Source organism: Sinohyriopsis cumingii, chromosome 11 (genome assembly GCF_028554795.1).
Source record: "Sinohyriopsis cumingii isolate HCF-2022 chromosome 11, ASM2855479v2, whole genome shotgun sequence".
In the NCBI taxonomy this organism is placed as follows: Eukaryota; Metazoa; Mollusca; class Bivalvia; order Unionida; family Unionidae; genus Sinohyriopsis; species Sinohyriopsis cumingii.
Window position 1 is genome coordinate 14,722,173 of NC_142971.1, and position 24,842 is coordinate 14,747,014.

At 35.8% G+C, this 24,842-nt stretch overlaps 1 protein-coding gene across 1 annotated transcript in view; it reads right to left on the reverse strand.

Annotated features, from left to right (window-relative positions):
- Positions 1–24,842, reverse strand: part of LOC149787641 (uncharacterized) — a 106,753-nt gene that overhangs the window by 60,733 nt on the left and 21,178 nt on the right. Inside the window, exons 9-15 of the mRNA XM_089973820.1 lie at positions 20,821–20,906; positions 19,234–19,314; positions 17,603–17,694; positions 13,946–15,484; positions 8,644–8,721; positions 1,936–2,007; positions 947–1,131 (exon numbers count right to left, since the gene is read on the reverse strand). Of these exons, the coding sequence (XP_089829946.1) occupies positions 947–1,131; positions 1,936–2,007; positions 8,644–8,721; positions 13,946–15,484; positions 17,603–17,694; positions 19,234–19,314; positions 20,821–20,906 (2,133 nt within the window). The remainder of the gene's footprint in view (positions 1–946; positions 1,132–1,935; positions 2,008–8,643; positions 8,722–13,945; positions 15,485–17,602; positions 17,695–19,233; positions 19,315–20,820; positions 20,907–24,842) is intronic.

The window sequence follows — 24,842 nt, forward strand, 5'->3', positions numbered from 1 at the left end:
GGATTTCCTTAATGGGATGTCTGAATGTGTCCCTTATGTATAAATATCCTTTACACAACAGACAATCATTCAGGGATTTCCTTAATGGGATGTCTGAATGTGTCCCTTATGTATAAATATCCTTTACGCAACAGACAATCATTCAGGGATTTCCTTAATGGGATGTCTGAATGTGTCCCTTATGTATAAATATCCTTTACACAAAAGCCAATCATACAGGGAGTTCTGTAATGTGATGCCTGAGTGTGTTGCTTAAGGATGAGTGTTCTTTATAAAAGACAATCATGTGGGGATTTTTAATGGGTTGCATGAATGTGTCCCAGATGGATCAGTATCCTTCATACAAAAGACAAATATCCAGAGATTTCTGTAATGCAATGCCAGAGCGTGTCTCTTACGGACAAGTGTCCTTTATACAAAAGACAATACTATAGTGATTTCTTTAATAGGCTGTCTGAATTTATCCCTTATTGATAAGTGACTTTTATACAAAGAGCAATTATACAGGTATTTCTTTAACCAGTTGCCTGAATATGTTCCTTATGGATAAGTGCCCTTAATACAAAAGACAGTCATGCAGGTATTTCCTTAATGGGATGCCTGAATGTGACCCTTATAGATAAGTGTGCTTTGAACAGAAGCTACTCTATTCTTCTTGGGGTACCAATTTTCATACATTTTCTGGCTGCTACAAACCACAAACTTAGACTAAGTAAGCAATGATTCTTTGGTGAAATCTGAATCAATGTGTCCTTAAAGACCAAGTAAGCAATGATTCTTCATTGGAATCTGCATCGATGTGTCCCACAAGACCCAGTAAGCAATGATTCACTGGTAGAATCTGCATCAATGTGTCCTTCATGACATATTTCATTGTATATCAAAGTACTGTTGACTTTTCTGATCACTTTAAATTTTTGTGTCATAATATTATAAGTACAGGTACCTTGTCCAGGCTATTAACCTGGGTCGTTGAAAATGATCGATTAACTCTACTGTTTCCTGGAGAAGAAACAGACTGCTTCTCTGATTGTTTGTGGATCTCCACCGACTCAGCCATGAAACTTGGCACAGTATGACTATCATGAAGCTTTCGGATTGGCTCCTGATGTGGAGATGATGGTATACTTCCTATAAAAAAACAGATCTTTTTATTTTCCCAACTTCTTTCATCCTTTGTCAAATATAATATAGATTGAACGTTTTCTTAAACTGCAGGGTCTGATGCAGAGAAAAATGCAAAATATTTTTTTGACTTGTACATATTGCAGTGATCTTTTAATCCAAACATATATTGGCCTAGGAATAAAAACAGACTCCTGTCACTGATATACAAGTCTTTTCTAGAAAACAGAATATAAAACTTTGAAAATATTAGAAAATTTATATGCCTAAAATAAATCTGAAGAGGTACCAATGAAAGAGTGCATAATAAAAGACTATTTGAGTATGTCTCTTATGGACAAGTGTCCTTTATACAAAAGACAATACTACAGTGATTTCTGTAATGGGCTGTTGACGTTTAAATGTGTACTGACCGTTACAAGGTAATATCAAACATTTACTTCAGATAGTGCCCACAAATATGAAGCGTTTCTTGATGGCAAAAAAATCACTGAAAAGGCAAAGGTAACTTGTTCCCATGTTATGCTGGTATACTATAAATGCATATATAAAGGCATGTAACAGATTTCCTGGGATGTAGTCCTATAAATTTACCATAGACTCTAACAAAATTACAGCTGGATATTAGTGACATGGACTAAAGCAAAGGAGTTTTTACTTAAAATATATTTTATTCTGACAAAAAATAAAAAGTCCCAATGTGACTGCACTACAAATCATGCATATGTGTCAACTCATATCTAGACAGTTATAACTGGGTTTTTAATTCTGAAATCTACAAATTTAGAGAACTGGAAATGAAAGAAATACCTGTATGTTTAGGTAAATGATCCTCAAGACTTCCGGTGCTCAAAGTTTTTCCAAAACTTCCTCCAGATAGGTCTGATAGATAAATGGATGTCAAATATATGTAAACTTCTGAAACCAATTTTTCCTAGTAAACTACATTTCTTCAAGAATACTTACCCAATCATAATACCTTAGGAAAACTACTACTACCTCACAAATCTAGCCCTCCCAGATACTACTTTAAACTAAAGGAAGCTAAACGTTGTCTTACTGACCTAGATGACAGTCAGGCAGAGTGATTTCCCCTTAGGTATAAAGATTGGCCAATGAACCTCTCAGTTACTACTGGAACAGAAGACATGCTCTCTATAGATGTAACTGCAGGGAGGCCGAGAGTGTGTATGTGTATTACGATTAGGTAAGTATTCTCAAAAAAAACATATTTTACTAGGAAAAATTGTTTCTTCTTTAAATACATTACCCAATCATAATACCTTTGAAGAATAGGTACAAGGCAGAGGCAGGCATATCCCCTTACCCAAGATACCTTCTCCAGTCCCCTAAGGTATGTGAGACAGCTTCTAGGTAACCTGACTGGAGGGGACTCCATCTGTTGGGACACTGCTTCAAATGGGACAATTTTTCCCCCCACGAATCCAGCAAAAGTCATGAAGCCTTGTCTTAAGAAGCTGTCTATTGACCCGCAAGGGTGGCCTGTTAAGCTGTGGACATAGATCCCACTGGACTGAATTGGGCTCTTTGGGATGACAGATCTCAGATATTAAAGCTAGAGAATGTAAACTCCACTCTCCATACCAAGACTCAAAAGAAGTCAGCTTGAGAACAAATATGTTGAATGTTATGCTAGTGGCAACTGCTCTGACCTCATGAGCTGAAATGCATAAGAAGTTCATCTGAACCAGGGTTATTTTCTCGATATGCAGAACAACTACCCCCTTAATCCAGGATGAGATACTTAATCCAGGATGAGATACTTAATCAAGGATGAGATAGTCTGTGCTGATATATCCTCCTGTTCTTGAGAGGTAAAAATAGGTATGATCTCCCTGGATGCACTGTTTACCAATTTCAACTGCAGTGCCTGATTCCTGAGAAGCACTTCTAAATACATTGTGCTAAAACGGAGCATCATACAACAGCATCAGCAGAAATTGTGATGACCTTCACCTTGTTTACTAAAAATGTTGTAACTTTGTTATTTCTTTTTTAAAGTATATAAAACTATGTATCTCGGAAAACATAATACAATTTGCAACAGTTATATGTGTTTTGTTATCATTTACCAATGAACATGCTCACAAATGTATTTTGAAATATGACTTGAAAGAAGAAGAAAAAAACAAATTAAAAAACTTACCATGATGTTTAGTGAATTTTTCGTTCATGAAATGCTCCTAATAGTATTTAAATAAAATAAAGATAATTCTATTTCTAGTATTTTGGTCCAAATTTGAAGTTTCTAGCATTGTCAGTTCAAAAGTTATAATTTTACTAAAATTGGACAACAAAACACCTGGAACAATTTGATTACTTCACATTCTAGAACATGTACATCAGCATGCAGTTTCTCATGAAAACTTGTCACAAATTAATCCTAGAAATCTTTCAGTAACATAAAAGCAATTAATCAGTATAATTTTTGTCCAAATTTTGAAGACTACATCATTACTTTGTCAGTAATAACAATATTACTTTAATGGTGAATAAAAATGTCCACATCACATTGAAAAAATGTACTTCATTTTTAAAACTGCCAATTCTACATCAGTTGTTGACTAAACATCAGCTTTTAAGCGTTTATATACCTAGTAATGTGTTTTCCCTGGCATTTGATATGAACAGGGACATTGCATTCCCTGATAACCAAATTTTATCACCCCTCTTCTCTCTCCAAGTTGAGCGGCTAGTTAAAATTCATGACAGGGTTTTTTTTATGTCATTTTTTCAATGGTATGTTGCACTGTTCCTCTGGTAGGCTCTGGAACAAGTGCTGCAGCTTTTCCAGATCTAGTGTCACCAACCAGAGATGCAACTAAGTCCTCCAGATAGCTCTGAAATATTGGCAACATACTTTTGACTTACTCTGGATTAGTGTACTATGCAATCACTAAAAAAACTTTGTATGCCGAAGTTTCCATTAGGTAAAATAAGCTTTGACGCAACCATTTTTTGGACTGTTGATGGAGAAGATAGTACCCAGCCATCTGGTCAAAGAGATCTACTCCATTCATGTTTTGCTGGTAATCCAATAGCATTTTGGGAACTTCAACCTGTTGCTGAACAGCCATACCAGAACGTCTGTTTACAAAGCCAAGTGATGATGGATCATGAAAATTTGACTGGACACAAACAGCTTTTGAATCTTGCCAAACACAAAATGTAAGTTCATCCTTCTGTGCGACTTTGTATTCATGTTTCTTCAGTTTCAGCTGTTTTGGCAGCAACTCTTTTGGTAACCCCTTCCTGTTGTTATGGACTGTTCCACAGGCCATCACCCTTCTAGTATGCAAGTCTCTCAATAAATCTGTGCTTGTGTAAAAGTTGTCAAAATAGATTGTCAGATTTTTTCAAACATGTGTCAGCTGAGATCCATTACCACTCTGTAAGCCAGCCCCTTTTCTTGCCCATTTTCTTTGCAGGTGTATACCTGGAATCTGTGCATGTATCCAGTTGAGCTGTTGGCTATATTCCATAGTTTCACCACCCATTTTGTTGGCTTTGATGGGAGATACTGTCTGAAAGAGAGTCTTCCTTTGAATTTTATCATGCTTTCATCAATAGTTGCATTTGTTTGGGGTATGAGATTCAATGAAAATCTCTGGTCTAAATATTCCAGGTACCATCTATATACTTTCGCAAATAATTATGTCTTGATGGAAGACAAATTATTCCCATGGCAAAACATAAGCCTATAAAGGCCTTCATTGTGGGAATATCGACTGGCATCCACCTTGGTGACTTTGGTTGGTTGGTTGGATTTTTTCTACGCTCCTGTTCAGCTTAACAGTTAGTTTCATCAACAAGTTTTTTCCAGATTAAATCATCCCAAAATAATGTTATGCATCGGCTTCTTCTGGGTGATGAACAGTTGCCCCTTCTATCAATTTAAATTGTGGCTGCAACCAAGGTGAAAAATCATCCTGGACCCATTCCTCTTGAAAGCCTTCAAAGTCAGCTTCATTCTCCAAATCACTGTAGAAAAGTGCATGAAGCCATGCATCATCTATTTCATCAACTTGATTCAATTCTAACCCATCATTTAAATCAATATTATGATCAGAATCATCCAAATCGTCAGCTCCAGTGTTGCTACCCTTGCTATCAACATCCATGTTTACATCTGAGTTGTCGTCCATCATTTTTCAATCGATTTTCAAGCCAACAATTTTTTTCCCAACCACGTTTTTATTTATTTCACTGAGCATGTTTGCTTTAACCATTTCCTGTGTTGATGAAGAAGTATACAAATATTTGTGATGTATAACACATGTTTGTAGATACATTACACACATACATAGTAGAGGATGACCATATTTGTATTCAGGATAAAATGGGATACTATGACCACAGGAGTATTCAGGATAGAATGAGGTATTATGGCCGTAGTCGTATTCACGATAAAATGGGTTATGGTAACACTTCAAAGCCCAAACTGGGTCCTGAAGGTGGTTTTGAGCTATGTGTCCAGACTAGACTGTGGTTTCATGCCAAAAGTCTGCTAGCCCATGGAAGGCAGAAAGTGATGAAAGATGATGCCATCATGAGTAAGACTTGCCCTTGAGAGTGGTGCAAAAGGTGTCGTGTTTAGACAGGTTAATAACTAAGATAGGTTCTGCATTAGGCATAGGGCTAACATTTTTGGATGTGTGTGCTCAAAGATGGAGAGAAGGTCAGGTAAGTCCTTGTTTTGTACATATCTGAGTGAAAACCAAGGGAGGGAGAGACCAGACTGTCTGTATTAGTCATAGACTGTTCTGGGACAAAGACTCGGCTAGTACATTAGGTATCCCAGGATATGGCAAACATGTACATGGATTTGTTGTTGACAACTCCGCTTTAGAAAGTCCCACACCAGGACACAAGGGTCTGGAGACTTGGTTCCTTCCTGTTGCTTGAGAAAAATCACCACTTAAGAGTTGTCAGACAGAATGAGAACTCCCTTTATCGTTTAGCTATTCTGGTGCCATTGAAGGGCTTTCACAGTGGCCATCATCTCCATAATACTGATATGCAGATATCTTTCCTAGGGAGAAGATGCAATGCTGGCTTCCAAAAAAGGATGGTAGTAGGTGGGCTCCCCAGCCTTCCATACTTGCCTCAGAAGAGACTATCATCTCTGGCAGTTGTACTTGCAGAGGTATATCCACCATGAGCCAAGTTTGTATTCCTCAATTCCAAAGATGGTGCCTAAATTGTGTGCTGATGGGGAGAGGTTGGTCCAGTGGGCAAACTTTTGGCCTTCAATGGGATAGAAGTATCATTTGTGTGTGTGTGTGATTATAATTTTTAACTTAGCTTTAACAATTTTTTAGTCATATCGCTACAATGTCTGCAGTGTGGCAGTTTATAGTGATGTCTAGCACTGGGGTATCATGCCGCAGACACGTAGCATGATGTCCCACCCAGTCACATTATAAGTCTTTGGTATGATTCAGCCGGGGTTCAAACCCACGACCTCCCGCTTCTGAGGAAGATGCTCTAACCACTAGGCCACCAGAGTGGTCAGAAAAATCATTTGTAATGGGAACATAAAAATGCAACCTTGGACAATGAGGTCTGCTGCCACATTGAGCAAGCCTAGTAGGTGAATTCCTGTGTGAATAGATGTGATGTGATGTGATTTTGATTTTTAACGTAGCTTTAACAATTTTTCAGTCATATCACTACAATGTCTGCAATGTGGCAGTTTATAGTGATGTCTAGCACTGGGGCATCATGCCGCAGACATGTAGCATGATGTCCCACCCAGTCACATTATCCTGACACCAGGCCGACCAGTCCTAACACTAACCTCTTAATGCTGAATGCCAAGCGAGGCAGCTGTTAGTACCATTTTTTAAGTCTCTGGTATGACTCGGCCGGGGATCGAACCCACGACCTCCCGCACCCGAGGCGGACGCTCTAACCACTAGGCCACCGGAGCGGTCTGTGTGAATAGAAGTTTCGGCGAAAGTAAAGAAGCAAACATGGTTTGGATTTTGATGCCTGATGCTGAGCGAGACAAACTATGTTACCTGTTTAGTGAACTCCATACAAAGGTGAACAAATTGTTGAGATGGGACTAGGTCAGATTTTCCTTGTTGATGAGAAGCCCAGGCTGGTAAGCAGTATAAGAAGGGTTATCATATCATGTTTAGATATAACTCACTTGACGTTTATGCAGGATGTCATCCAGGAAATTTGATGTTGCCACCATAGATATGGTCTGGACATGTGCCATTACTGGATTCATCATACAACTGAAGACCCAGGAGCTGATGTTGAGTCCCAGTGGAATTGCCCTCAATTGGGGTAGTATGTTGTAGGAAAATCGCAGGAATATCCTGGAAGCCATGTGAATAGGGACATAAAGGTGTGCATCTTTTAAGCCCTCACTGATGGTGAAGTTTTCCTTTGGATGGCATTCAAATTGCACCATGGCGTTTCCATTGATAATCAAGGGACATGCATTAATTGATTGCAGGCATTTAGGTAAATAATTATGGCTAAAACATAATGTGAAGTCACTTTGGCTCCTGTGCTAATACCTAAATGTGTGATGACAACAAAGTGTTAGCAAACTCTAAAGGCAGAACTTTGTTGACATAGGAAGAGAAAAAGTTGGAAATATTGATGGAGTATACTTTTGTTAAAAGTGAAAAACTCCTCAAAATTGTAATGTTATATCTTATATGTTCAATCTGGTTTTTGAGAGGCCTCTTGTGATGAAAGCATGCTTCTGGGCATGAGCAGAAATAGTAACTGAGAGGTTCATGGTTTTAGCCACCAATCCTTATATGTAAGGGAAGATCACTCTGTCTGACTGCCACTGAGGTCAGAAGATAACTTTTTGCTCCTTTTAACTAAAAGTAGTATCTGGAAGGGCTTTATTTGCAAGATAGTAGTAGTTATCCTAAGATATTATGATTGGGTAACGTATTTAAAGAAGAAATGGGATTATAAATATAAGCAGTATCCTATATATATATGTATATAGGCACCAATATGGTAGTATTCACTACAGACGGTGTGTGTGTGTGTGTCTGTGTGTTTAAATAGATACTAGATAGAAGACTAGATTAATAAATGGATATCCAGATGAATGAATATATGAATATATATGTATATATATATATATATATATATATATATATATATATATATATACACACACACACACACACACACACCCCGCACATGCCATGCATGTGAACTCTATATGCACAAAATATTTTACATATTTCTGTAAAGGTATATAAGAAATGCTTCTGATATTACTCAGTATCTTATAATCTTTATCACTGATCACAACTGTATATATACTAGTGCATTTTTGAATAAGAAGGTAATTTCTATTGAAACTGAAATATCATCTATTAAAAAGTGTGAAGCAAGCTTTAGTTATCTGCCTTGTGAAATAAACTCTTATTTTTTAACACAAACTGTAACATACCTCATGGAGACTTCCACTGTTATCAAAAACAACTTCTCATCAATAAAAAACTGTACCTTTCTTTCTAGTCTTGTCCTTTGGATCTTTCTTTCTCTTTGATTTCACCCTGATAGGCTCTGCTATTTTGTTGCTTGCTTTCAATATTGTCAAAATAAACAAAATAAAGAGTTTTACTTTAATTTTAAATGTAAGCCATTAGTAAAATAACAGTCAAATAATTTCATTAAGAAAAACGTTCATGACTACTAACTGAAATACATCTTTACTGAATAATTAAATTAGTAAAAAAGGGATTCTGTGGAGTCTCACAAGAGTGTTCTGATGTACATCCAACCCACTATGTGTGTGTGTGTGTGTATATATATATATATATATATATATATATATATATAGTTTCAACTTTCATGTCTGAATCCCCGTCTTTCAAAATACTTTATGCAAAGTCTGTTTCTGAGTTTTATTGAATTTTTCTGTGTCAAAATGTAGAGACTCAGTCAAGATAGCATGTGTACTGATGAATATCAAAATAACATATGGAACTTCTTGGAATATTTCAACTGGATTATGCAAAACAGGAACTTCTCCATTCTGATTTTACACTCTGTACCAACAATAAAAACTTGATAAAATTTTAGCACATGATCACTCATGACATATGGCCATTGCCTCATCAAAGTGATATATATAGCTGACACCACTATATCATGACACAATGGCATTGCTTCATGAATGTGATACTTATGTATCATGACACACTCTTATTGCCTTAAGTAAATGATACTAACTTATCATGACACAGTCATCATCTCATGAAAGTGATACTAATGTCTCATGACACTGTTATTGCTTCATGTACGTGATACCAATCAGTACTAAAAACATTTGTAAGTCTGATGCCCAAGGCCCTCTGATTTCAGATCAGGCTCCTACTTTGTTCTAAGCGAGGTACCAAATGGGCTTGCAAAAGAAAATCCAATTTGCCTGAGAAAATTTCAAATGTGCTGATGAATTGCAGAAATTTATTTCAAGACCTGCCACAATTTGGTGTGTCATGCTAAAAACACAATTTTCACTCCCCAAACCCCTTACTTGGTTGTGTTTTGAAAGACAATTGTCAGCAATATTTGAAAATAGAACAAAGAAATAAGCACTTCAGTATATGTCTGTTACATGAAGCATGTATAAATGGCAAACAGTCCTGACTGGAGCTGATGTAAAGCTATCCTTTGGCAGTTTAAAAGGCAATGAGGTCAGTTATAAATAACCATTTCATGTATTACTTAATTGGCTAACAGTATGCCAGTGTAATGTATTTAAAGACTGCAGTGGGTGAGCCCATTGTGCTAATTTGCATATGTAAATGTCACAGAGTGGAACAACCCAATACAGGTGAATCAAAGAGAGGCTAGAAGCATGTTAGAGAACAAAAGTTATTATAATTATCACTGCCTTGAGCAAGAATGTGCAAGCCATCTGTATTAAAGATTACTGACAAGTTGGTGAACAGTGGCAACATTTCTTTTAAGTGGGAGTTTACAACATATATAATGAAAAGAATAATTATTTCAATTGTCAGAACAGTGTGCAAGTGTGATTCATTTTTTAAGGTGATTTAGGCTGTAAAGCCCAACAAAAATAAATTTCAGAACTGGTCGAGGGAATTTTACTTTGTGAAGCACACTTCCAAGGATGGGGGGGGGGCATTCAATTCTTTGCACATACAGCATATCAACATACATCATTCCTGTCTAGTGTATGTACAATGTCTTTCAAAATAAGAGTACACCTGTATGTAACACATTCAACACACCAAAAAGAGAATTTAGATTAGTTCTCTTTGTTATTCCTTATCTTAATCTTTTAAAATACTAACTATTAATTGACCCAAGCTTTTCAGGATGATTTTAGCCATGAAATACATTGAGTGAAAGACAGTAACAAGCACATGCTCATGCATCTCATGATCAGACTGCAGTTTTGACAATGTCATCCAGAATAACTCTGTTCTTACCAGGTTTCGCTCAAAAAATCCAGCAGAGAAGTTTGAACACCATCTAGTCTCTAGTGAGTGTTGTGCTGAACACTAATGACACTTTCATTACCTCCAAACCCACTACTGAACCCTAATGAATTCATATTTGAAGTGTAGCAGTTGTGTGTGTGTGATAAATAATATTACAAATGGGGACGTTTTGAGCATATGGAAACTGTAGTCCAGGCTTGTGGAATCTGAGTCAGGGCTCATGATTTCTTATAGTCACCAGCCCTGGGCCTTGTCAAAAAAAAATTCATTGAGCACTCCAATCTATCTTGACACAATGTCATTGTCTCATGAAAATGATACCAATGTATCTTCACACACTGTCATTGACTCATGAAAGTGATACCAATCTCTATCTTGACACTCACTGTCTCATGAAAATGATACCAATCTATTTTGACACAATGTCACTGTCTCATGAAAATTATACCAATGTATCTTGACACACTGTCATTGCCTCATGAAAGTGATACCAATCTATCTTGACACACTGTCACTGCCTCATGAAAGTAATACCAATATATCTTGACACAATTTCATTGCCTCATGAAAACGATACCAATGTATCTTGACACAGTCATTGCCTCATGAAAGTAATACCAATGTATCTTGACACACTGTCATTGCCTCATGAAAGTGATGCTAATGTCACATGACACACTGTCATTTCCTCATCAGAAGTTAATACCAATGTTTCTTAATACAGTGTGACTCCACTATAACATGGTAGTTGGGAGCCATAGAACTCAACCGTGTTATAGACCGAACCATGTTATGTTGTTGTTGTAGGGTTTAATGCCATTTTTAGCACACGGCTATACATGACGGCCAGTATTAATGGTGGAGGAAGAATGGTGGAGGAAGAACCCGGGAAAACCCCAGAAAGAACCACCGACCCACGAGAAGCTACTGGCAAGCTTTCTCACATACCCACATTGGCTGAATCCAAGACTCGAACCCATGTAGACAGAGGTTTGATGGCAGTGATCCGTAACAGAGAGCGATTTAAACCACTCAGCCACTCGGGACCCTGAACCATGTTATGAGCAACCAGGTCAATTAGCTGAAGAAAATGATGTATGTATCCCAACAAATCTGCAGGGGTGGGGAGCTTAGGTAATAAATGCAGGCGCAAAAATATGTGCTTCATTTGCACAGTTACCTTCTTAAATCACTGCATATTAAATGAGAAATACACCTGTAATGAAAACAGAGAAGGCATATATAATATTTTACTTTATTCAGAGAACCACACATTGGTACATAAAAGTGTTTAAGCTGGGTACAATTTTTAAAAAAGGATTTGGCCGTCATTTGATTAATTGTAGTTACTGTTCCTCTCTGCCTACTGAATAGACCAACAAGTAAGATCTCATGGGGTTTTTTCAGGGGGGGGAGGTGTGTTTTTTTTTTTACATTTGTGGTAGTGGAGTGATGCTGCCTTCCACACATGCATTAGAAATTTTTAAAAGGGTAAATGGACGATAGAGTCACAGGTGTTCTGCTCCGATGGCAGGGATTACTTCAGAAAATGTGTTCTGAAAGATTTCATTCTGAGTAAAAATGAGGAATTTTACTAACCATCTTCATACAAATGTCAGTCTATGTAAATATATTAATTACTAGCAAGCAGCCAAAAATCCAATGAAAGATAGATTATGAGAGAATGCCTCATCGAGTTATCTCCACTACCAGAAATGTCAACAAAAAAAGCAGATAACATAAATACTCATGCTAGATGTCAACATAAGTGGATTATGATATAACAATGCACTGTTAAGATGGTTTGTCAATAGGGACAAAGAATTTTTGTATGTAACAACAGATATATTACAGTGCATTTTATATCAAGTTTGCGGCTTCCTTTCATGGGGCCTCTGAATTTCTCCACTCCAAATCAATGGTTGTATATACAAGTTTAAAAAGCCAACAATGTCACCAATATAAACAAAATCACAAGATGGTATATTTTGCCACCAATAAGGAAATCAAATTGCAATTTGCAACAATGTCAAGGTCATTTAAGATACACCAAAATGGGTGGTATAACAGAAAAGTTGACAGACATAGCTCTACAAGAATACCAAATAATCTTGACTTTCTACTCGCATTACAAAATACTGAGGGAAAAATGTATTGTTTGAAACCTGATTTTTATACCAAAAACTTTTCCTTTCATCAGAATTGGATTTTGTGTCCAGATTCGAGACTTTTTGGCCTCAATTCTAGGGCAGACCAGTCTAAACTGCACACAAACAAACCTTTGCAAAATGAATGATAAGTTGTGGATTTTAAGTAAAAAGTGGCCAGGACATGAAAATGATGGATCCAATAAGCAAAAAAAAGGAATTCCAACTTTTACCCTTCTTGCACATGTGTGAGCAAAATAGCCAATGAAAAATGATGCTTCTAATATAACTAACCATCATGCCAAACAGAAATCACTTGTACGCATGTTTTTTGGGATCTATTCAGAAACAGCTCCCAAAATGTGTTTCCTATTTGTATTTCAGGTGAAAATAACAAAAATCTCCAGGGGTTAATGAGTTAATAGATAACAAGCTGATTTTCTACCTCTAAACTACATGGCACCTAATTAACAAGCATATCTAGTAAAGTCGGTTAAGTTTTCATCAAATAAATCCTGGAAGGAGATAATAAAAGTTGCTGCTGCTAGTATCCTTTTTCTTAATTCAGGTCTACGCTTCACATATTTTGTTCATTTGCTGAGACACCACAACACATGCCACACGATGTGAGGTAATGATGTATTACAATCTGTAAAAAGGCAACTGTTCAATTATAAGATTTTTTTAATTAATTTTTTTAATTAAGTCTATGAGACACTTTTTTGGTCTTGTGTTCTGTAGCTGCAGAGTTTTTAAACAATTGGGGAAATATAAATATAATGACTAAACAAGCTTAGTAGGTGACACCTATTAACTGTCTGACAAAGAAACAATATGTCAACAAGACCTTGTCACCTCTGAATTAAGCTCAACATTCTTACTGATTGTCTCACAAAATATCAAACTGAAAACCAGACCACAGAATTTTAATTTGCAGAGGTGTTTATTAGGTAGTTTAATGGATAAAAAAAATCAAAGACAAGTTGACACATAAATATAAGAGAACTAAATAATATGACCGATGTCTGGATGCTCAGAAAATGTACTGTCAAAACCCTTGATCTACTGGACATGTCCAGCAGATATAGGGATTTCGGGATCTTATATATATATATTATATATATATAATGGATATATTCACTTTTTACATACACACACACAACCAAGCAACAAAGAAAGACAACTTACCAGCTGGGCAAGTTGGATCAAAATTGACCTCATTGCTGGACATACTTGACAGACTGGAGATGCTTGTGACAGAGGCTCTTCTTGGACCAAGATTTGAAGATGGAAAACAGCCTGCATCGTCATCAAAAGGATTTTCTAATGGCGAGACCTGTAAGATCTGGCTTTGTCGTCTCTGCTCCAATGGTTCCTCAATTTCTGTTTTAAATTTCTCATGCAAACTTTCAGTACTAATGGGAGTGAGGTCATTTTCTTCATGTGTGAGATCAAATTTGTCATGTTGAATGATACATGTATTTTCAGCCAACTGATAGACTTGTTGGTCATTCTGAGACACTGCTGCAGACACAGAAGCAGAATCACTTTCTCCTATTTTCATGAGACCTGTTTCTACTTCATCTTTAATATAAAAGAAGACATTCTTTGTTGACACATCACTGTCAATGTCTAAATTAATTATGGCTGTGGGTGTAATGGAAAATTCTGACTCTACCCTTCCATTTTCCTTATTAATTGAATCTGCAGATCCATTCATTCCATCATCATCTTCTCTTGCAATAGTAATGAAGTCATTTTCTTTACCGACCTTAACGTCACATTCTGCTTCAATTGGTGCAGACATTTTAAAGACTTCAAAACTTGAGGATAAAGTTGGGAATTCACTATTTACCTCATCCTCTAAACCCAAGGACACTGTATTGACTACATTATTTTTCAGAGCCTCGAAAGCTATAGGCACTGTCTGAACTATGTTTTTCTTATCACTCTCCAAATGTGAGGACATACTTCCATCTGCCTGAAAATCTGAGGACCCATCCTGAATCTTGTCATTTGCTGCAGCTTCATGATCCAATGGTTTGGTGGAAACCAGCATGTGTTCTTCTGAAGGAAAAATTCGGGACACTACATTTACCAAACCTTGCTCTTCATTATTTGTGACTTCAATCACAGGGATTTGTTCACGGAAATCATCTCCACTGTTCCTGTCTATATTGGACTGACCAAAATTATTCAAATCTTTCTCTTTTTCTGCTGAAATTACAGTGCTATTCATTTGTTTCACTTTAACGGGATTAAATTTGTCATTTTGCTGCAACTGTTTTTCTTTTGTTGTCTCAATTTCAGCTTCAATATTTGAAACACTTTGACTAGTTGTCACTCTTAATGGACGAGCATTTTTTAAGCTAGCATTACTGTCAGATTGACTTCTGGACGAGTCAGAACTCTCTGTTCCTGAGTTGTCTGTCATCTTGTTTTTAATCACATGTATGGCATTACGAAGCAATTCTCCCAATTCTACATCTGTCTCAGATATCTGGTTATGAATTTTCTGAATGGAGGACAAGGGCAAGATTCTAAGTGATTGTTTACTTGACAATGCAGACACAAAGAAACAACACAATTTACCTGCTAACGTCCATTTCTCTCTCAACGCACAATGTGAGATAATTTTAGCAGACTCAAAAAATTCAACACAGTGAATCTGCATATCTGACTGTAAGATGTATATCTTGTTTCCATGACAACAAATATCTTGCAGACCTGAAACGAAAACATTGTGAAAATATTACAAAGTATAAAATCACACTTGCAAAAGTAAGGTTATCATTTTTGACAGAATGTTACAAAATTATTTACTATTTCAAACATGTGCATCTCAAACTGTTGACAAAATATATACATCAATAATCTTTACCAACTAATGACCTTGACCTCTAAACTAGGAATTTTACTGCTGTATGATGAAGGATGGACCTGGGTAAAGTTTCATCATATATTTGTTGTGGTTAAAAAGTGACAGCCTGGATAAGAAAACAGGCTACTGACTTATATTATCCCTTGATCATGACCTTGAGAAATGGGGTGCTGTGAATACAAAAAGTGTGTGTGTGATTTGTATTTTCAGCATAGCTTTAACAACTAGGCAGCTGTTAGTACCTTTTTTAAAGTTTCTGGTAATAACTCGGTCGGGGTTAGAACCCGCAATATCCCGCATCCAAGGCGGATGTTCCAACCACTAGGCCACTGGAGCGGTGCATGAATAGAAAATACACTGTCCAACATAGACACTGTCCAATCTAAATATATATCATTGGTTTAAAAGCATACCTATATATGAATAGGGGTCACTAATTTAAATCTTCATCTTGAAACAGGCAAAGCTATGGTCTGAGTCACATAGTCTTGTACCTGGTTCAAGTTTCATTAAAATATCTTCTGTGGTTCAAGATTTATATCATGGACAAAGATACAAGTCTGAATTGCATTTCCCTTTGCTGTGACCTTGACCTTAAGGTCAGGGCAAAGCTATGGTATGCAACACACCATCTCTCAATGATAAAAGTTTCATTAAAATATCTTTAAGATTTATATCATAGACAAAGATACAAGTCTGAATTGCATTTTCCTTTGCTGTGACCTTGACCTTAAGGTATGCAACACACCATTTATAGATGATATAATTTTCAGTGGTTCACTGGTAATACTCCAAATGATACAAGTCAGAATTACATTTACATGACCTTGAGGCATGGGGACATGGCTATAGTAACTGACATTCCATCTAGTCATCATATATTTGGGCAAAGTTTTGTAAAAATCTATCCATCCATTACAAAGTTATGTACAGGACAAGCTTTCCAGAAATGGCAAATTAGGGCCCAATGGCTCATGTGAGATTGAAAAGTGGAGTCACTGAGAGACAAATGGGTTGCAAATACCCTTACCTGTTTTTTGTTTATTCAAGAAATCCAGATACATATCATCATCACAGCACCCACATCATGAATTTATGAAGAAATATGATCTTTTTCAGCATTATAAACATGGAATCAGTCACTATATTATCAACTACAGCTTGGACTTCAACAATTTCCTTGTCTGCTAAAATAAGCATACCGGTATCCACTGTTCGGGTCATGGTTATTTTAGCTAAGAAGGAAAATGTAACAAACCATGCACCAGTCTGACTCTGCAACTGATCCAAAGTATAAAATGTCAGAAAAGTGAATATTTATTGCAGAAATAATTAAATCCATGACAAGAGTGCCTATTTTCATTATCCCTTGTTACATGCATTTCATACTGGGATTATATTCCCTCATGCCTGAGTAACCATTCCACTCAGGAACTTTTTTACAATCGAGCTACATCTTTTCATCCCAGTACACTACTAAAAGCAACAGTGTTTTCGCTAAAGATTTAATATTTTTTCTTTACATTTTCTATAAACGATCATGGATCATGTGATCTCTATTGGTGCCCAAGCTAATTCAAATCGATATGCATTTCTGAAACTGACAGTCTTATGCTTCGTTGGTAACTCTATTCATTATGCATGGAATTCAGTCTAAAATCAACTGTAATGATCTTTTAATATCTTGGGTCTTTTTCATGCACCCTATGGCCATCATGGAGGGAACTTTCTTGCACAAACAATAACAAATAATTATCATCTGCACATGGGTGAGGTCTAGAATGAAGGTGCATATAAAAATATATGAGAAAAAGAAAATAATCCTTTTACACAAAGCTGTTTTCTAGCAGTAAGCATATTACATTTTTCAAAGATCTATTTTTCTAGGTACTGGTCAAAAATTAGTCTCATTTGTTATGGAAAAATTGCAGTATTTGTAACAAAGTCTAAAAAGCAAGACTTACCAGGAAAAGCATCCACCCACAGAATGACCTTGACATTGACAGGGTCTATGATGAACAAAGTACTGTCTGTCCAGCATAGAAGAAACTGGTCTCTACAATAACAGAAATTTGGCAAATGAAGCAGGAAGTCTGTAACAGCAAAACTGCACATCAAATTCAATTTCCCCAGCCAACCACCAAACCCCTTCCATGTGGAATGGATCAAGACTCCCTTCCAAATGGAACGGTGATCAGGACTCTCTTACAAATGGAATGGTGGATCAAGACTCCCTTCCAAATGGAATGGATCAAGATTCCTAACCTATGTATGTATTTTCTCTGTTCCACCCCCACCAGATACTTTACAGTAAGGTCACTTGTTTATGATTTTATGCCTCTGTGGTTATAAATTTACCTATATGTTGTAGAAGCCAACAGCTGGTCCAATGCAAACCTATGAAACAGTCCTATTTTAAATAAGGCATACTAAAGCAATCATACCAACGGACTAGAACAGTTCTATTTTAAATAAGGCATACTAAAGCAATCATACCAATGGACTAGAACAGTTCTATTTTAAATAAGGCATACTAAGGCAATCATAGCAACGGACTAGAACAGTTCTATTTTAAATAAGGCATACTAAGGCAATCATACCAACAGACTAGAACAGTTCTATTTTAAATAAGGCATACTAAGGCAACTATACCAACGGACTAGAACAGTTCTATTTTAAATAAGGCATACTAAGGCAATCATACCAACGGACTAGAACAGTTCTATTTTAAATAAGGCATACTAAGGCAATCATACCAATGGACTAATGTGGGCCAGCTGCCATGGTATGTCCGTGGGCAAGGCACTTTACTCCAATTGCCTCGGCAAAAAATAACCTACTTGTGTTGCTGTGCCATACGGTATCAAACCAAACTATAACCATTTATCCACAAAATTTTATGTTAGTGAAAATGGTTCTGGAGTCCATTCATGGGAGTTTGGCTTCTAGATCACAGCTTGAAAACTACTGAAGTCCTTAACTTATACAACCATGTAATACTTGGTGAACATAAAAATACGAATGCAAATAGCCAGCATCAAGACGCTCTTGGAGCTATCCTTACCACCATGGACCTATCCAGATGGCTAAACATTGGTTGTAGGTCAAATGGTCAAGTACAGGGAAATGTTTTATGACCGTATTATTCTTGGAATGTGCTAAGCAAGGTTGCGTGAAGAGGAGGAAGAGTATGCAAAATATCAACTTTGGATTCACTGATGTGATTAAACATTACATGATACATGTAAACACTAAATATTTCCATTATCAATCAGCTTTTTAATGTTTCATTAATTTGAGCTGAAGATGCCATGAAGTAAAGAAACTTATTGTTTAACAAAGAATGAAAATTAAATAAAATTTAACCAAAATAATATTGACTAAAAATAACTAAATGCAAAAGAAAACTACATTTTAATCAAAATATTATTCAATTGAATTAATGTACATGTACCATTACTTCTACTGAATACTGTCTAACGTTCATCATGCAGACATGTCTTGTTTAATGGCATAACAGACATGTCTTGTTTAATGGCATAACAGACATGTCTTGTTTAATGGCATAACAGAAATTGTAAATAGTTCAACCAACCTCAGTGTCATTAGCTTGTGAAAATTCACTGATAATGGTTTCCTCTGACTTTCCTCAGTTGGCAGAGAGTACTCCTCGGTACTGAAAAATAGTAATAGTGAACTGGTTAAAAGTCATTAAACTTGAACAGTCAGAATTTCACCTACTTTGTGCACAATGTATGTCGAAACAATAAACTGAAGCCATGAATATAATGACTATACACATGTTTTACAAGTATAATGTTTCGCCAATATAAATGGACTATTCAATTAAAAAAATATCATACCCTCATTATTATCAAAATACACATTAATAATACAACTTGTGTGATGATCTTGATCAAATACCATACGTACTCGCTTATAACTCAAGTCTTGCAGTTAGACTGGACTTATAAGCAAGTATATAGCAGTAAGAAGTGTATGTCTCAAGCATGCTAATTTTGATGTAATCTTGTAGAATGACGTTAAACACATTCACTTACAGCATTCAGGAATTATTCTAAAACTTCATATAAATGTAAAATACATCAACATCATGAAAACTAAATTTAAATGTACAATACATCAACACCATGAAAACTATATGTCAATGTCAAATACATCAACATCACGAAAACTACAAGTCATTGTAGAATATATCAACACCATGAAAACTACATGTCAATGTAGAATACATTAACACCATGAAAACTACAAGTCAGTGTCAAATACATCAACATCATGAAAACTACATTTCAATGTATAATACATCAACACCATGAAAACTACATGTCAGTGTCAAATACATCAACATCATGAAAACTACATTTCAATGTACAATACATCAACACCATGAAAACTACGTCAATGTAGAATACATCTACACCAAGAAAACTACAAGTAAACTTAACATATATCTACACCAAGAAAACAACATTTAAACTTAAATTACATTTACAACATGAAAACTACATGTCAATGTAGAATACACCAACACCATGAAAACTACAAGTGAGTGTCAAATACATCAACATCATGAAAACTACATGTCAATGTAGAATACATCTACACCATGAAAACAACATTTAAACTTAAATTATATTTACAACATGAAAACTACATGTAAATTTATACCTATGCAATGCCTTTAAAGCAATGTTCCTGTGGTACATATATAAAGACAATACTGTAAACCAATGAACTTCTGCATCTTATTAACTTTTTCAAATCTGCAGATTTTTTATCATCCACTGAAATATCCTTTAATTTCATATACACAACATTCTGACAGGAGTGACTGTTAATTCACTGCATTGTTATATGCCAACTCTCATTATTATTTGATTTAAATCTACCTGGGTTTGGAAAATATAAAAAGAGAATTGAGAAGTCAAAAAAAATTCTTTTTGTTTATATTTGTAATTAATCTTGACACACAATACATATGAAAGTATATAGCATATTGAAGTTACTTTGCAATAATGAATAATATTAATGAATAATATTTTATGGGTATCTTGATATTCAGATTCTCTCCCTTGCTCTCTCTCTCAAAAATGAAAGCAAGAAAAACAAAGTGTGGGTGGGGAGCAAGAAAGAAAAAGAAAAATCAAAATTTACAGACCTGTGTAGTCTGAGGACAGGTAACGGTGGGATTGCAAGCAGCTGTTTAAACTGATGTGTATTCAGTACATTGCCCTCACAATCTGCCTGAAAAACAAAACACAATGCCCCAGCTACACCTCGGTCTATCAATTTATTTGAAATTTATGAAAATATATATACCATATATACCAACTTAAAAGTCAAGTACAACTGCAAACTGCATAGACCCATATCTGACATCACATAATGTATTGGCAGATGTGGGTCAATGTCATTCATTAGGAACAATCAGCAAAATAAACAACATAGACCCTGATTTGCTGGCACATTATGCGATGGCAGATAGGGTCTATGTTGCTTGCTGCTGGAATTGACTTGTGAGCAAGTATTTATTATACATACTTTAGAAACACTGCTGATTCACTACTGAAAATATTGTCAAAATGGGGAAAAGAATATTAGTTACAGCAAGATGAATGTACATGTTATTTAGGCAGAAATATATAGTGTATATTTCAGTTAGTGAGAACTTGGAAAAACAAAATACAAAGGTAATTTAATAGCAACTGTTATTGGATACTGTCTAATTGGTTAGTGGTTCCAATAAAATACCAAGCTTTAAAACCTTCTCTCCAACTCTCCAACAAAACATTATGGGCCCACATAGTGTCACCTAATGGCAGTACAATTCCCAATACTCCACAATACCCGACCATCCCCCAGGTCTTACACTACCCAAACATTTCACATTTCTCTCCAATACAAAAATATAAATTATGTTAACTTCTACTAGAGGGAATCAAATTATAATTCATCATTTGTTTACAAAAGGCATAAATTAATGTATTTATTCATTAACTTCAAACCACTGATAAAATATAGGTTTGCCATGTTCGAGTGTTTCCTACAAAATAATGTGTTACCTCACATTCAGATTCTGTATAAGGTGTTCACAAACCGTGTGTAATTAATAATTTTACATGATCAATCATGATAAAATTAGGAATTGCAAAAAAAGTATTTTCTCAAGAACTGAGTTTGATCTGCACATCCCAATTCTTATATGCTGAAAACAATGCATGACATAAACTTACCATGTGCTATTTTCTGCCATATATATGTAATAACAATGAATACATGATATGCAACACATTTCTTTTTATGCATTAAAGTTAAAAGACACTAAATAATTTAAATTCTGAAGCAATATAAAAAGATTTTACAAAATTTCACTTTATACAAGCTTGGACATGATTAGGGTTATTAGTTCTGAGTACATTGCAACAGCACAAAGGACCTGAACTTCTACAGTCTGCAATGGACAGCCTAAAATAATGGAACTTTGTGGATATAATGGGGGCTGCATCCAAAGATATCAGGCCATAACATAATTACAACAATAATGTAAATTGCTATCAATGATACTCATACAAGAATTCAATAATATAAAGCTGCAAAAGAAATTCACTTGAAATCCAATCATTATTAATACTGCACAGGTGCATAAACTAAAGTTTGAATCAAGAGTACCTTGAAGGGACTGATGCTTGTTTGGACAGAACTTACATGAAATTATGATAAGACCATTTCGTCCTTTAAACTGCTGTGTACTGAAACCATCTCTCTGATACTCATCAGCAAAAGTAAGATTCTCAAATCTGCATCTGTGGATTTCAGATTGGTACCATTTTCATTTAGGACCAACAATACATCATTCACAACCAACAAGAAATTATAAGAAATCTGGTGGAAACAACATGTTGTTATATCTTTCTACTTTAGAGAAGTAACAATAACAAGATTTTCACCGTGGTTAGAGCATCCACTTTTGATGCAGGAAGTCGTGGGTTCGATCCCCGGTCAAATCACACAAAAGACTTACAAAAATGGTACTAACAGCTGCCTCACGTGGTGCTCAGCATTAAGAGGTTAGTGTTAGGACTGGTCAGCCTGGTGTTAGAATAATATGACTGGGTGGGACATCATGCTACATGTCATCCAGCATGATGCCCCAGTGCTAGACATCACTATAAACTGTCACACTGCAGACAACGTAGCGATATGACTGAAAAATTGTTAAAGCTACGTTAAAAATCCAGATCACACACACAAACACAAACAAGATTGTCAAGATGGCTGCTATGGTGATCATTATGACGACAGACCTGCACCATTTCTACTTAGGAACAACAAGGCTTATGGTGAAAGCATACTTTCACAATGACCAGTGATCCAGGAGATGTAGCTATAACAAGATTGTCAAGATGACCATTGTGCCAGTCATATTGGTAGTCAGATTGGCACAAAGTTTAGCTCTGAGCAACTAAAGATCATAAGAAGTCTTTCAATGAAAACTCTGTTCTGATATGCCAATTCATTCACGAGTACTGAAAACATGATTTTCAAGATGGCCACTATGAGATCATATTTGACACAGAGAAGCACCATTTTAATTCAGGGCCAGCTAGACATCTTAAGAAATCGTCCTGTGAAAATCCCATAAAAATATTACTTTTCATTCTTGAAGACTAGCAATAACAAGATTTTCAAAATGGCAGCTATGGTGGCCATACTGGATGTCATATCAGCAGCATTTTCACTGGGGACCAACTAGGCATCATAAGAAATCTTCTGGCGAAAAGTCCATGTTGATATGACCATCCATTCAGAAGGACTTATGGTAACAAGATTTTCATGATGGTCATTGTGGTGGCCATATTAGATATCAGATTGGCACCATCTTCATTTATGACCTATTAGACATAGCAAGAATTTAAAACTAGAGTGAGGCAATTCCCATATAATACATCTGAACAATCAAGACTACTTCTATATTGTTTAATTCATGGTTTTGTTAGGGCAACATTCATCATGTCACTGATATAAATATGATACTGTGGGTGCCCAGCTAAGATGTATCCATGGCATCTGCCTTTTGACCCAAAAATCTTGAATGGATTGGTGCAATTTGCAGAGTTTTAAATAAAATTATCTGAATAAATCAATATTAATATATATATATATATCCATTGCTGAATTTTTAGTACCTTATCCAAAGCTCCATACAATACTGTAATAATCCATATGTGATTGAATACAACTTTTAAAAAAATGTATATGCTGATCAACAGACAAAAAAATCAAAATAAGTGAAAGTAAAGCACCCTGACCAGTCATATATATGCTGATGCTATCAATACTCTCACACTAAACCATCCATGTCCTAAGAGGTTAGAGCATCTGCTTCAGATACAGGAGGTTGAGGGTTCAAACCCAGGCAGAGTCATACCCAAGACTTATAAATATGGTACAAACAGCTGCCTTGCTCTTAATCTTTTTTATCACTGAAATTATTTCATTATCAGTTTTTGCATTTAGTTTGTCTGATTTGAATCAACACCTCCTTTACTAAGTTGCAATCAACATGCATTTAGTTTGATTTGAATCAACACCTCCTTTACTAAGTTGCAATCAACATGCATTTAGTTTTTCCAAAGTTTAAGACCCTACAATTCTCTCCTGACCACACAGATATTAGTTATGAGATTTTTCTTCTAAAATGTCTGTTCCAGTTTTATAAAGTGTTGTATCATCTGCAAATAAATTGGTTGCACAATTTGATTCCTGGGGGTAAACCGACAAGTAACTGAGAAAATGTAAAAATAATAGTGGCCCAAGTATGGACCCTTTAGTGACACCATATTATTAGGTCACCTTCTTAAGAATGCTGAGCATTAAAAGATACCTCTTTGGTTTCTTTCACTCATAGCTAGTTTATTCCAGGGAGTTTCATAACCACACTTACTAAATTCCTTCTGGAAGACAACAAATTTAAGGCCACTGATTTTTCTTCAAGTCTTGCTATTATTATCATTCCTTAATTAAAGAAGTTTCACCAGAATCCAGACTTTCATTTACTTGTTAAATCATGCCATTTAAAATACAGCAAAAAATTACCACAAGCATGGACTTATTTTATGATAAAAGTGGTGCAGAGGTTGGTCGATCTGGTCTCTGATCACTTCTGTGAAGAAGAGAAGC